The following is a 15,753-nucleotide window of genomic DNA, read 5'->3' on the forward strand; positions in this document are numbered from 1 at the left end:
TTGAAAATCTGTGGGATGACCTAAAGCAGGCTGTGCACAAGAGATACCCTCTTAGTCTGATAGATTTGGAGCACTTATGCAAGGAAGAGTGGCAAAGATTCCCAAGGCAAGATGCACCATGCCTGAGAGGCTTCTACCCCAAAAGACTGAATGCTATCATAAAATCAAAAGGTGCTTCAACAAAGTATTAGTTTAAGGGTGTGTATACTTACGTAACCACGTTATTGTACATTTTTATTGCTATTCCCCTTAAAAGATTTCAGTTTATTTTCCAAGAATTGTAGTACAACTTATGTGATAAAGATAGGAGGAATTCTGAAGTGATTATGTTGGTCTGATTTTTTTTACCTCTAAAAACCTGGCATTTTTGACAGGGTTTTTTATATCACTGTACACAAAAAGATAAATCAGGAAGGAAAACCAAAAATGTGCGCTTGTGAATCTGATTTTCAGTCTGAGCCTCCCCTCCTCCTGTGCTAGACAGAACAGATGGGTTTGACAGCTTTCCTAAAGCCAGAAAGGATGGGCTGACTGAATCTCTATGGGAAGGGAATTCCAAAGTGTGGGCGAAGCTATTGGAAATAGCCCTCTTCCAAAGCCCATCAAATGGCAATAATATAATATTGTAGGCATGGAACCTGGAAGAAGAGAACTCTTTTGAGCTGCTGAAAAAGGCAGATGAATACAGGAGATTGCAATAAATGATATAATTGGGGAAAAATGAGAATTAACAAATTATTGACATGAAAATACATATGTTCCATGTTTATGAAATTAAAAGAAAGGAAAGGGAGGAAAATAGATTGAAATAAATGCTGAACGCAGACAGGAAAATAAATGTAGGTTTTAATTATGAACAGAAAGCTAACGTTATGGTTGTATCAACTGGCATCATTACATTGTTGTGAATGTCTATAAAAGTAGAATCATAGGTTTGTGATAGTTGCATGCTATGCTTCAGTGAAGCATGATAGTGAAAGAACCATTAATGAGTTATGGGGGAATTGTGCAATATTCTGAACATATGTGACATGTAGGAAAAGTATTCTGTCATGCAATAGGAATGGATGGATGAAAATGAGAGACTGAAGAAAAGATCTGGAGGCCCAAAGACTGAGTGAGACTGTTGATGGTTTGGTAAATGCCTGTTTTCTTCCTGTTTACTATTGTAAATGTAAGTCTGTGTATGTGCATGGCAATAAAATATAAAAACATAATTAATTTGATTGTTTAAGTTGAAAAGGATTAGTGAAAAATACAAGCAAAATAGGTTCTGAATGTAGGACAGGTAAAGAGTAAATCTTACAAAAATGGACATGGGAGAAGTACAAAATAAAGCAAAAGTGAAAGGAAAAATAGCAAGAGGAAAAGGTATATGTTACATTTAAATAATAGAAAATAAATTTTCAGCCAGGTGAATAAAGGGATGGACATGAGGAAAAAGGATGTTGCAATCTCTTGGAACAGCATGGAATAGCATGAAAAGAATTAGATTACAGAGTACTGCTGAAGTTGTGGATTATGCTAATATGAGCATTAAAAAGATATCTGGTGGAATGATAAATTAAAAGAGAATGTGATTGAGAGAAAGAGAACATAGAATTATTGTTTCAAAAAATGGGGATGAAATAATGGTTTAGAGGGAGGAAAAAAGCAAGAAATGGCTGCAATTAAATTAGAGAAAATGCAAAAAATAATTAGATAAAAATAAAAGTGGGAAATGGATGAAAAGGTATTAAGAAGCCTACTCTAGCACAGTAAAGTAGTACTGGAAGTACTTTAGACAATCAGTATTATAATAACAGCAAATAGGTGCAATTTGAAGTAAATGTTGTAAATGTTAATTTTCAGGTAAAATGATTGAAGAAAACTCATAAGTGCAAAAACACAGTAAAGTTGCTTTAGTAGCCAGTGTCAGTGTACAGTTGTAAAAATAGTTATTTTATTATATGGAATTATTTAATGTATTACATTTTTGCATGACTGGAAAGCTGTTACTGCTATTGTTCTGACGTACAAACAAAATGTTAAAGATAATTGCTGCTAAATGTGTTTGTTTGGGATTGTTTGTTAAAATATATTCTGGAGGCTGTTTGGTAGAATTCTAATTGAAAGATATAAAAGATGTTATATAAATTTGGGAAATGTATTGTGGCTTTAATCTGGACAGGAAATCCACAGGCCAAATTAGTTTTTCAGCAGATCATTAAGAAATCTACAAATGTAAACTTTTTATGTTAGTATGTGAAAAAGTGACTTAAGTTTAAATATTAAATATCTTATGGAATGTGGAGTTGAAGTATTTCATGTGGAAAATAAATGTATACATTGATTGTAAAAAAAAATTACAAATGATATAGAAATGATTATAGAAATCTAGTGAGCAGTACATGGTCTGTTGTGATTATTGAGTATTTGTTTAAAGAATAAAGATAGCTGTGTATAACAGTTTGCTTCTACCAAATTGTTATATAAAAGTAAGACTAAGTATATAAGAAGTAATGTATAATTAAGTTTAATACACTGAGAATGGGTAATGTAAGAATGGATCTAATAAAACAAAAATAGAGTGAAGAAAAAAAGTGTATAATCAATTAATATAGTTTGAAAGAAGAATGAGTGATTAGTATAGGTAGTTTTTGGCTAATGATGCTCATTCACCAAGCATTTGGAATTATGATGGTGCTGAACAAGTGATACTTATCTTAGCATCTTGATCTAGGTGCTTGGCAATCAACTTGCACTTATAAACAGTTGTGTCCATGGTCCCATACTCATAATTTGCAATCTTCCCTGCTAGCTTCCCAGAAACAAAATCAATAGGAAAGCTTGGCAGGGAAGTTACATGTTGTTCCCACTCCAACCATTTTTTCTCTCAAGAACACTGACTTTGGAGTACAAGTTGTCGCAGCACCCACAATTTCCCAGCAGTTCTTAATAGAGTCTGGAGCAGTTTCTGGTTTACCCTCCTAAACCGGCAGCAGCCGGACTCCTGGCCATGGCAGCCATCTTGCGCTGGACAAGAGAGAACCTCTGCCTGGCCATGCTCACATTGTGCCACAGAAGCTCTTACCCACTGACCGGCTTGCTTTTTTTTTTTTTTTTTTTAGACATTTTATTAGGATTATAGGCCGCCCTTTTCCCTGAGGGGACTCAGGGCGGCTTACAATCACAGGGAAGGGGTGCAATATCAAAGACAAACAATATGTGAACAGAAGAAATAATAAACCACAACTTGCATTCAACAGTCAACACTCGGGCGGGTAAATGGGAACCTATCCCCAGGCCTGATGGGAGAGCCAGGTCTTGAGGGCTGTGCGGAAGGTCTGGATGGTGGTGAGGGTACGGATCTCGACGGGGAGGTCGTTCCACAGGGTCGGAGCTGCAACAGAAAAGGCTCTCCTCCGTGTAGTCGCCAGTCGACATTGACTGGCAGATGGGGTTCGGAGGAGGCCCAGTCTGTGCGATCTAATCGGTCGGAGGGAGGTAATCGGCAGAAGCGGTCTCTCAAGTACCCAGATCACTACCATGGAGTGCTTTAAAGGTGGTCATCAGTACCCTGAAGCGCACCCGGAGATCGACAGGTAGCCAGTGCAGCTCGCGGAGGATGGGTGTAACGTGGGCGAACCGCGGTGCGCCCACTATCACTCGCGCGGCTGCATTCTGGACTAACTGCAACCCCATGTAGAGCCCATTGCAGTATTCCAGCCTAGAGATCACAAGGGCTCGAGTGACTGTTGCGAGAGCCTCCCGGTTTAGGTAGGGCCGCAACTGACGGACCAGGCGAACCTGGGCAAATGCCCCCCTGGTCACAGCCAACAACTGGTGGTCAAAAGTCAGCTGTGGATCCAGGAGGACTCCTAGGTTGCGGACCCTATCTGAGGGGTATAAAATTTGACCCCCCCAGCCTAAGTGTTGGAACATTGGCCAAATTGTTGGGAGGGAAACACAACAGCCACTCGGTCTTGTCCGGGTTGAGTACCAGTTTGTTAGCGCTCATCCAGTTCTTAACGGCCTCAAGACCCTGGTCATCCGTCCACCGCTTCATTGAGTTGGCACGGGGCGGACAGATACAGTTGCGTATCATCCGCATATTGGTGGTTATTTTATCCCGTGCCTCCGAATGATCTCGCCCAGCGGTTTCATGTATATGTTAAATAGTAGGGGGGATACGACCGAACCCTGCGGCACCCCCGCATGTTAGGGGCCTCAGGGACGATCTCTGCCCCCCGACCAACACCGACTGCGACCCTGTCCGAGAGGTAGGAGGAGAACCACTGCAAAACAGTGCCTCCCACCCCCACCTCCCGCAGTCGTCGCAGAAGGATACCATGGTCGATGGTATCGAAAGCCGCTGAGAGGTCAAGGAGAACCAGGATGGACGCATGGCCTCCATCTCTGGCCCTCAGAGATCATCGGTCAATGCGACCAAAGCGGTTTCTGTGCTGTAACAAGGTCTGAAGCCGGACTGGAAGGGGTCAAGATAACTCAACCTGTGACTTCCTACTGGTTTCCCCATTGACTTTGCTTATTGAATAACATCCTCATGTAACAATCCGTAAGCCTCACTTAACAGTAGCAACAAGGACTGCTGGGAAAGCTGTCACTAAGCAATGCAGTCATGATTCTCACCACGTTGCTTAGTGATAGAAATTCCATTCCCAATTACTTTGTTAAGTGAATACCTGTACAAAGAAGTACAATGAGGAGGTTTGGTCATATAGAGCAGTGGTTCTCAATCTTCCCAATGCCGCGACCCTTTAATACAGTTCCTCATGTTGTGGTGACCCCAACCATAAAATTATTTTGTTGCTACTCATAACTGTAATTTTGCTACTGTTATGAATCGTAATATAAATATCTGATATGCAGGATGTATTTTCATTATTACAAATTGAACATAATTAAAGCATAGTGATTAATCTGCCAATCTTTGTTTGGGAGAAGATCAGCCAGGTTGGGATTTTCCAGGATAAAATGACCTCCCTGCCTGCCTCCAGCAGCAGTTCATGATTTACATGAGTTTCACTTTATTAAGTTTACTTTTTTACATTCCATTCCCCCCACCCACCCACACAGTTCTTCTTTCTTCTTTCTTTCTTTCTTTCTTTCTTTCTTTCTTTCTTTCTTTCTTTCTTTTCTTTCTTTCCATTCCTCCCTTCCTTTTCTTCTTCCTTCCTTCCTTCCTTCCTTCCTTCCTTCCTTTCTTTCCATTTACCCTCCCTTCTCTTCTTCCTTTCTTTCCATTCCTCCCTTCCTTTTCTTCTTTCTTTCTTTCCTTCCATTCCTCCCTCCCTTTTCTTTTTTTCTTTCCATTCCTCCCTCCTTCCCTTTCTTTCTTCTTTCGAATCATTACAGGCGTGGGTGGAGTGCATAGTGGTTAATTCGGTGCGAGCAATCGATTTAACACAGATTAAGAAGTTGCCCTTTAAATTGGATTTTAGGCAGAGGCTTAAGCTACACTGAACTGTGCTTCCATCCCAAGTGGAATTCCTCGGGATGGAAGGAATGGGTGGGCGGGGCCTGTCCTCCCCTCCAACCTCTCCTGCCAGCCAAAAAGCCTCCGAGCTCAGTTTAGCCCGCAGGACAGGATCGGTGGCGGGGGTAGTAAAAGCAGTGTTCAGGCCCAAGGCAGCTTGAATCCCATCTGAAGCGGGTGGCCCGACTATCCCACTGGTCTCCTGCTTTCTGGGCACCTTCGAGCCCCTGTGAAGGTGGCTGGGCTGAAGTGGCATCACCGACCGCGCTCGCTTTGGACGTCCATTGGAGCTGAGGCTGCTCCGCCACACAGAAGAACCCGTCTCCCCCTTCAACACCTTGGTGTTTCCCTGGCATGGAGATCTGGTGGGGCGGTGTCTAGGTTGCGCCCGGAGCCGGGAGGAGGCTGCTTTGCCACCCGGCGTTCTTCATGCATCTGCTGCTTCAGGGCGTGGAGGTGGATGGTCTTAGGCAATCCCTGTGAAAGGGTCGTTCGACCCCCAAAGGGGTCGCAACCCACAGGTTGAGGACCGCTGATATAGAGGAAAGTGAATACCAAATGTCTTTTTTCTTTCTTTTTTGTTAACAATTTTTTTTATTTTATTTCCAGAGTTAAAATACAAAATTCAAAAAGAAATGAAAGAAAAAAGACAAAAGCAAAATAATATAAAGCCAGAAAAATGTGCATAAAAACAAAGTAACAAAGATAACACATACATTTCCCCTCCCCAGTTGAATACTAATAGTTATATTTCAACAGTCAGTCCCCCCCCCTTGCAAAACAGGAACACAATTCATGAACTTCTACATCTCGAGTTGTGAAATTATTATGTGACATTAAAACATTACAAATACTAAAATCAATTCAGTCAATCAATTTGATCTACCATATATCTACTACAAAAGAAACAGTTAACAGGTAGCCCCAACAACAAGCTAAACTTCAAAGCCCTCTGTTAACAATCTGTTATGTTTAAATCACAGATGGCCTCTAATCTACCATAAACCCATTGCAATCATGTTCTCTGATCTGTCCAGGATCAAATATGTTTGATTGATTCTTGATAATAAAACTTTCCCTTGAAATTACAATTGGGTTGTTTCCAAATAGTTGCACCTCACTCTTCAAAGTCATAGGTCTTAATGAGAATTCTTTGCATCACTTGTTGTTCAATAGGTTTTCTAACAAATCAAATCACAGCATCTCTTAACAGTAGTTTTCTGGTTGCATATAATGTCTATCTACAATTTCCTTCAGTTTTCCTAAGATTCAGTCCATCAACCATCAACTCCACTGTGATTAAATCTTTTACATTAATGCCCCTTTCAGTCTCCTCTAGGAACTTTACAATTCTCAAACAAACTTCTCTTTCACATCTATTAATGACAAATTAAATTCCGGTCCACCCAATTACAAATCTGATTTGTAAATTGAAAATATGGGATTTTTGTAGGGGGAGGGCATTATAAAGAATGTATAGTGTATAGTGTTCAGAGTTTCATTTATTACTGCTCTAATTTTAATATAGTCCCAATTCCTTTTATGACCAAACTTCCTCAGCAAAACATAAGCAATTTCATCTCAAGGACAAAGAATAAATGTTCCGTAACAGAGTAAGCACAGAAGAAACAGATAATAATTCCCACAGTGGACAATAAATAAAAAAAGGGAGAAGTTCCTGTTTCTTTTAAAAGAAAATTAAAAAAGACCAGAGATATATAACAAAATAGAATAAAACAATAAAATTATTTTAAGAATAAATGAAATACCAAATCCTTAAATAGAAATAGGTAGAAATGTAAATGAAATCCAATCACTTTCACTACCCAAAGGGAAAGTATTCATGCTGGAGTTCCATGCAAGCAAAGAGGGTGTTATTTAAATCTAAAATGAAACGATATGAAAAATTCACTTCCATAATCCAACAAGGGGCTATGAGATAAATCAGGATTCAGCCATATGTTTAATAATTAAAATGTAGGTCAAGATAAAAGTAAGCTTCAAAACATGATGCTAAAACCAGGGTGTGCCTAAAGAAATGACTACTTGAAAAGGTGAAAAACAGATCCTCTGACTGGGTTTACCAAGAATTGCAATCCGCTAGCTTCTATTCCAAGGAAAGTACACAGACAAATCAGCTGTTTGTCAGCAGTTAAATGACGACATAGGATGAAAATAAGCTTTCTTTATCTATCTATCTATCTATCTATCTATCTACCTATCTATCTATCTATCTATCTATCTATCTATCTATCTATCTATCTATCTATCTTTGCAGTAACATTAATAGAAGGCTGTAGACTTAAAGAAATTTCTCTAATCCACTTCTGTAGGAAACAAAAACAATATACATTACATATTTCTTAATTAACTTTTGATTGGGACTTCTATACATATATACAAAATCTGTCAAGTCTCAGCAAGAAAAGTGTGTGCCGTGGATGGATGTATCGATGAACTCATTTTTGCTTTGAATCTTTTTCACATTTTTATTTTTGGTTTTTATTTTCTTGCTAAAAGGCTCGTCATCTTTTGAATGTTATATAAATTGCATGTAACTATTTGCTTGTGACAAGTTGTAGGTGCCATCCCTGTCTCTAAAAGAACCTCATTGTTATGATGATTTGAAAATGAAATCACTACTAGAACTACTACATATATTATTTTTGAGAGGCTCATATATATGATAAGAATGAAATCCCAAACAGGAAATCCAGCATATATTATATATGGCATAGGGTCAGAATATCTGAGAAACCTAAGGCCATCTACTTCATCCTATCAAATCTGATTGGGTGGGCAATGTCCTTAGCACAGGGATAGCGCTGAGATGGATAAGAGGATTTAACAAGGATGTTGAAAACTTAACTTTGGTTTTTAATATTTATGATTTTAATATACATTTATTATGCTTTTTAATTGTTTGTTTAATTGTTGATGGAGGCATCTGAGAGTTTGATAGAAGATGGCCAGCTACATAAATGTCTTAAAATAAATAAAATACCTCAAGGATGATAGTCAATTAATCTAATAATTAAATCAATTAATAAATAATCCATTTACAGATCTTTTATTTGCTTAGATTCAGGTCTTGAAAATTTATAGCTGTCCAAATGTTGGATTCCAATTCCCGTGAAGTCAAGGCATGGTCAGTGGTGATGGTTATGGATATTATAATTCAGCAAGATAATGTAACAGAACTACTATACGAGCTTTATATTAGCAATTGTACGAGTGGAGAGAATTTGAGTGCATATAGTGGATAGTTTCAATTTGCTGAATTATTTTTAATTTGTAATCATTTGTATTAGCACTAAATATTATTGATTTTATTTTGTTTATGTACTTATGCTTACTAATTATTTTTAATTGACATTTTCTTTCAGGGATTCTACAAATGAAACTACTGCCCATTCAGATGTTGGTAGTGAATTGGAAGAAACGCAACTGAAGGGGAAAAGAAAACGTGGTCGTCCTGGTAGACCTCCAGTATGCTATTTTTTTCTCTGAATACCTGTTAAAATTGTATAATTTCATTTTCTTAATTTTCACATTAGCAATTATTGATGCTGCTACCATGTTTCCCTGAAATTATGACATGTTCTGATAATAAGATCATGCCATATTTTTCCGGTGAACAAAATATACGCCCTCCCCCAATAATAAGCCCCCTGGACAACCCCCCCCCCTGCAGCCAGGCAGAGCGCCACTCACCAACCTAGCGATATCCCGAAGGCTCAAAGCCGCAAGAGCCGGGGGGATAAAGGCGCTCACATTGCTTGATGCCTTTGGGATACCGCTAGGTTGGAGGGTGGCGCTGTGCCCAGCTGGAGCGGGGGGTTGCTGGGCAGCTGCTCTTATGAGTAGCCTTCCGGCAATGCCCCTTTCCAACTGGGCAGAGCGCCACTCACCGACCCAGTAATATCCCAAAGGCGCTAAGCTGCGTGGCACTCTGCCTGGCTGGAAAGAGGTTGCGCGAGCACTTGTTCTGCCTACAGCTCGCATGCCTCCCAGCCTCACCATGCCCAGCTCTCCCTGCAGGGCTGGGCCAGGGTGGCGCCACTGCCGCCATGCTCCAAGCATAATCGGCTTGAAAACTCTGGAGAGCCGCTGCCGAGTCTTCCAGCAGCGGCCGCTCTGGGACTACACTCTATGATTGTAGGCTGGCTGTTGGAAGACTCTGGTGGGACAGCGCATCTCCGGAGTTTGGAAGCCAGTTATGCCCGGAGCATGGTAGTGGCGGCGCCCTGGCCCAGCCCTGCAGGGAGAGCTGGGCATGGTGAGGCTGGGAGGCACACGAGCTGGAGGCAGAACAAGTGCTTGCGCAACCTCTCTTTCCAGCCGGGCAAAGCACCATGCGGCTTAGCGCCTTTGGGATATTACTGGGTTGGTGAGTGGTGCTCTGCCTGGCTAGAAAGGGGGGTTGCCGGGCAGCTACTCATGAGCGTGGTCACCTCATGGCAGCTTTGTTGCACTGCTGCGACAGCGCAACACAGCTGTTTACCCCTGAGGCTGTGCCCGGCTCTTCGGGCACCCCTTCGCAAGAGAGCAGCCACCAGTCAACCCCAAACCAATAAGCCCCCCCCCCCGCTAATAAGGCCCAAGCAAAATTTGGGGGTGGAGGTCAAAAGAAAATAAGGCCCTGTCTTATTTTCGGGGAAACATGGTACCTCTTTGAAGATTTGTGCTGTGTATTGTGGCATGCCGGTATTATTTATTATTACAACAGTTAACAAACTTGTAAGAAGAATTGACTTTTCATATTTCATTTTTAAACATTATATACTGGTTATTGTTTTTGCCCAGTAGTGAGCAGCCTCATAAGCCCCATGTATTATGAGGTTGGTCAAGCCTAAAATATCAATATATAACTCATTCACATGTCTTGGGAGTTGTAAAGAAAAATAGTATGGAGAAAGATCAATCTCTGTTCCAGCCCCTTGCCTCTCCTGTAACTGATTTGTGAAGATTGATTTTTTAAAATATATATCAGATTAATATGTTTGCATGAAATTGTGTTGTTGATCTGATGCAATATGCAATTTAAAAATGAGGAAAAGAGAACATGAATAAGATCTTGACATTTTTTATCATTAAAAAAGACAAGAAATTTGTTGAAATTGCTTCAAAGCTGTCTTCTTTAACTCTTCATTAAATAAACAAACCCAAAACAAAATATAGCAGTTCCTCAATTCATGTTAATAAGCAGCACATTATCAGTGCTCCAAATCAGGTTGTTCTCCATTGTTGGTGGAGATAGCATCCAGGAATGGGCTAACTCTTTCAGTCACCCAATCGGACAGAGTCTGCAAACTTCAATGTACTGCCTCCTCTGGTAGCTCCACCCAGCTTTTAGACTCAGTTTTCCTTAGGACTGGACGTGTTATCCTTTCTCTCCATCTCAACTTTGCTAAAAATCATTCCTTCTACTACAGTTGAGGCTTGCTCCCTTAATAATATTTCTGGCTTGAGCAGCCTCTGCAGCCAGCATCCAGGGTGACTCCCTGGGACAATGAGGGTCACGTGGCAGCGGCACACAAACATTGTGGGACAGCGACACGGGTTTTTACCCTAGATCATTGACCTGAGACCGCAGGTGACCAGCGCAGTCCCGATGGGGCGAGGAGCCAAGCTACATGGGGTTTTCTAACCTGCAGCTTTCCCCGGGCTTCTCCCACCTGCGGGCTGCCATTTTGGATTTCTCGAGAAGATGGGCACCATTTTGCTTGGGCGCAAAGCTGCCGGCCACCATTTTGGGGAGCAGCACATTGTTGGAGACCCAAATTCCGCGGAGCGGGCCCAGGTGAGCCTTATTGCGGGGCTCATTACTCAGCCACACAACTACCTCACCCTCCAGCAGTCTGTATGGTGGTGAGATCCCACGTGGTCCCCAGGCATGGCAGATGGCAACTTGGAAGCCTCATTGGACATGGCAGGTGCCCCTGAATGCTCCCCTTGGCAACAGGAAGCAGTCGCATGGACCTCGGGATTGAGGCCTGTGAGAAAGAGGGTGCCCCCCCCCATACCAGACAAAGGGGGCATTCCAAGAAGGCCTCTAAGGCCATGGAAAAGGCAGAAAGCAGGCTCCAGAGGGCCTTAGATGGGAGAATTTGCCAAGGCCCAAAGGGAAGTGACTAGGAGGGCAGCAGATCAGCGCCCCGTTGAGCAGGTCAGCCCTCACCCCTTTGAAGAGGTGCCCCTTGTTTAGGACAATCTCCAACCAGATGAGATGTCCCCAGACAGTGATGAGGATCTTCCACTGTCTCTCCCTGCAGAAGGGGGTTTGACTCTGGAATTCCCTCTGTGTAGAAACCTGCCCTCCGTGCATAATAACCCCATGCCTGAGGCCTCAAACATACTCACCACAACAGACGTTCGTCCCTTGCAGGTGGCAGAAGCTTAGCTGGCCAATATGGCAGCCATTATTACAGAGGGATTGCAGCAGGTTTACAACAGTGGTCTTTCTTGCAATTCTCAGAGAGAAGGAGGGCCCCGGTTCACAGGGAGGGCCGGACTCCCAGGGATCCTTGGTCTGGCCAGGTAGTCAGGCTCCCAGATCTCCAAGCCAGTCATCCCTGTCAGATGAGGAGAACATCCTCAGAGAGTCCGACCTTTCCAAGGACGAAGGTTTCACCCCTGATCAACCTGCCTTGGTAGGCCTTTTCCGGCCTTCTCTCTTTCAGTCCCTCCTGTTTAAGGCCCCAAAAGTTGCCAACATAGAGACCAGTCAGCCCATGCAGCCGATCCCTTCTGGATCAGGGGACCTAACAGATCCTTTCTTCTCTGAACCCGCTGTGGAAAAGAAGATGGTACCTTCTCCCAAATTATTCCAAGATGTGGTTCAAAGACAGTGGGCTTCCCTGGGATTGGGGCCTTTTTACCAACAGTCAGGACAAGCGCTTCTATAACATGGGTCCCAATTTGCCCAAGATCCTAGAGGTACCTGCTGTGGATGCACCTGTGGTAGCACTGTCTACCCCTTCGGTCATCACTGGTACTGCAGAGGAGTCCCTTTGACCGGAGGACAAGAAGTCCAAACAGCCCTTGGTGAAGAGTCATCAAGCTGCTGCTTGGGTGGTGAGAGCCTTCATGGCCTCATCCTTCTTTAACAGGGCTTCTTTTCTCTGGTTGAAACAGCTGCAGGGTAGCATCCCCACTAGTGACACCAGGTCCCACCAGGACTTCAACAAGCTCAAGGCGGCAATGGAGTTTTCTGCAGATGAGTGCAGTCCCTAGCTTCCTTGGTGGCAACCAGGCGGCTCCTCTGGCTTAGACAGTGGCAAGCCGATGCCAGGAATAAGTGGTGACTGGCATCTGGCCCCTTTTCATGGGACCGACTATTCGGTGCACTCCTGGAACCCTTATTCAGAGTCCAGGGACAATCGGAAGATCTTGCCTTCCCTCTACAGGAGGTCCGAGAGCCATTCCTCCCCCTATTATCGCCGTTCGCCCTGTCGAGAGTTGGACAGGGGATTCAACCTCCCTCGTCTGCAACGACAGTTTCCCCCTAGACAGGGTCAGCAGCAGGATAGGGCAAACAGAAGCGATCAACATTATCCACCCAAGAGGTCCTTTAGGGGTAGAGCAGGTTGTCCCTTCTGGCATCAAAAGCCCAGAGAACCTTCCCATTGGGGGCCAACTGGCTTTCTTTGCCAACCGATGAGAAGAGATCACCATAGACGCTTGGATCAGGGAAATGGTAAAATTCAGTCTCTCCCTCAAATTTCTCCCCCCCTCCCGAGGTTTTTCATCAGTTGCCCTGTCTCTCGAGATTGGGGAAAGAAGTTCCTCGTGGAACAAGCGATTCAGATCTCCTGGAAATCCGGGCGATTCATCAGTGACAGGGATTTTACTTGTTCTTGTTCATTGTCCCAAAGTTCTTGGAGGGTTGGAGAGCCATACTCCATCTAAAATGCCTGAACTGCCATATTGTTTACTGGCGGTTCAAGATGCATTTCTTTCAGACCATCTTAGAGAGCATCCAGAGGGATGATTACCTCACCCCAGTAGACCTCAAGGAAGCATTTCTCCTCTCAACTCACAGGCAGTACCTGCAATTCTGCTATCAGGGAAAACATTTTCAGTACAGGGCTCTTCCCTTCGAGCTCTCATTGGCCCTGAGAGTGTTCACCAAAATCCTAGCCACCATGGCAGCCCATCTCTGAGCCAGGCCAGTCAGACTCCAGTGCTATCTGGACAACATCCTCCTTCTTTCCAGGTCACTAAGTCGGGCAGAGAGGGATCTAGATGTCAACCTTCAGGCCCTGAAAGACCACGGGTTTTCCATAAACCTAGTCAAAAGCCACCTCTATCCCTCGATCCACCTCCTCCATCTGGGGGCAATTATAGACACCACGGAGGGCAGGCTTTATCTTTCCCAAGAGAGACAGGAGAGCCTCCGAGCCTTGGCTGGCAGCGTGAGATCTCAATGCTGAGTCCAGCTAATCGTCCTCTCCCAATTACTAGGAAAGATGGTCTCCTGTTTTGTGATCATGCCTTGGACCCGTCTACATAGCAGGCCCCTACAGTGGTTTCTCCTCCTGCACCAGAAGACTGGCAGGAGCTGTTCATTGACCACAGTTCAGGTACCTCCAGAAGTGATCAGGTCACTGGGGTGGTGGTGGTCCCCAGCCATCTCCAAGGGTTACCTGTTCAGTGAGCCAGCCTGCCTGATGCTAACCATGGACGCCAGTCTGTTCAGCTGAGACACTCACCTAGAGTCAGGGATGGCTCAGGGCCAGTAGTCCCAGTCCAACCTCAAGCACAACATCAACTGGTGGAACTGTGGGAAATGCACTGGCTCTAGTACACTTCCAAGAGAGCGTAGTCAACAATCACATCCTGGTCCTCACAGACAATATGACTGCCAAGGCCCATATCAACCGCTGGGGGGGGGGGACTTATTCCAGGTCCCTCATGCGGGAAGCCGAACTTCTTGGCCTCTGGGTGGAAGACCATTTGCTGTCTAAGGGCTGAACATATCTCGGAGGTATCAAAGGTTCAAGTCGACTGGCTCAGCCGCACTCAGAAAAATCACACGGAGTGGAGACTACATCTGGACCTCTTCTGGGAACAGACCAGCTGATAAGGCCTGCCAGCGATCGATCTCTTTGCCAACACGGACAACAGACAAATACCGCACTTCTCACGGTACACAGTTCCAGGGGCAGAAGGCATGGATATGCTACCTTGCCCATGGCCCTCTGGACTTCTATATGCCTTCCCTCCTCTACCTCTCATTCAACGGGTCATCCGGAAAATGCTGGAGAAAGGAGTGGAGCTTCTACTTCTGGCACTCTATTGGCTCCGTTGACCCTGGTTCGCAGATCTGATGAACCTATCCGTAGCATCCCCCTGGAGACTTTCCACTTCCAGAATCTCACTCAGCCAGGGGTCCCTTGCTCACCCAGATCGCCAGTTGGTCAAAATTGATCCCCTGGAGATTGAGCGGCGGGTCCTGACAACAGACAGTCTATCCCCTAGGGTCATTGGGACAATACAAGCATCGAGATGACCATTGACCAACCGCATCTACGATGCTACCTGGCGAACCTTTTGTTGATGGTGCTCAGGCAAGAATATTCTTTCCTCACAGGCACCCATCCATCAGGTGCTGGAGTTTCTGCAGGAGGGCTTGGACAATAGCCTGTCCCCTAGCACCCTCCAGAGGCAGGTCGCCACCCTCTCCTCAGTTTTCTCCTGCGGATCGTTCACATTTCTGGCACACCATCCCGTAATTCAATAGTACCTGTAAGGGGCCACCAACCTCCGACTTCCGGTCATTCATTGATATCCAACATGGGATTTGACCAAGGTGCTACATTCCCTCACGAGGCCACCTTTCGAACCCTTGAGGGACACTTGCCTCCACTACCTTTCCTTTAGGGTGGCATTCTTGGTGGCCATTACATCGGCTAGGTGGGTATCGGAACTGGCGGCCTTGTCGGCAAGGCACGACTTATGCGTCTTCCATTCTGACAGTTGTATTGTGATTTGACTCTTCATTTGTCCCAAAGGTCAACACTAGAAGCGCTCTTTGTATCATTCCAGCCGGCCTCCATGGGCACAAGGCTACACCTTCCTCGTTGAGTTGTTGGATACGGGCCTGCATCGTGAAAATCTACGAACTGCAGTCTCAGCCACTTCCAGGGCATATCATGGCTCACTTCACTAGGAGTGCGGCCATATCTGCTCCTTGGGCCATGCAGGCTTCACTGGAAGAGGTGTGTCGAACCGCCACTTGACCTCTCCATCGCCATTTATTCGCCATTACA

At 44.3% G+C, this 15,753-nt stretch overlaps 1 protein-coding gene across 1 annotated transcript in view; it reads left to right on the plus strand.

The window, feature by feature from the left end:
- The window catches only part of STAG1 (stromal antigen 1), a 207,274-nt gene that overhangs the window by 77,827 nt on the left and 113,694 nt on the right, over positions 1–15,753 (plus strand). Inside the window, exon 3 of the mRNA XM_032226009.1 lies at positions 8,866–8,968. Within this exon, the coding sequence (XP_032081900.1) occupies positions 8,866–8,968 (103 nt within the window). The remainder of the gene's footprint in view (positions 1–8,865; positions 8,969–15,753) is intronic.

Source organism: Thamnophis elegans, chromosome 10 (assembly GCF_009769535.1).
Source record: "Thamnophis elegans isolate rThaEle1 chromosome 10, rThaEle1.pri, whole genome shotgun sequence".
Lineage (NCBI taxonomy): Eukaryota > Metazoa > Chordata > Lepidosauria > Squamata > Colubridae > Thamnophis > Thamnophis elegans.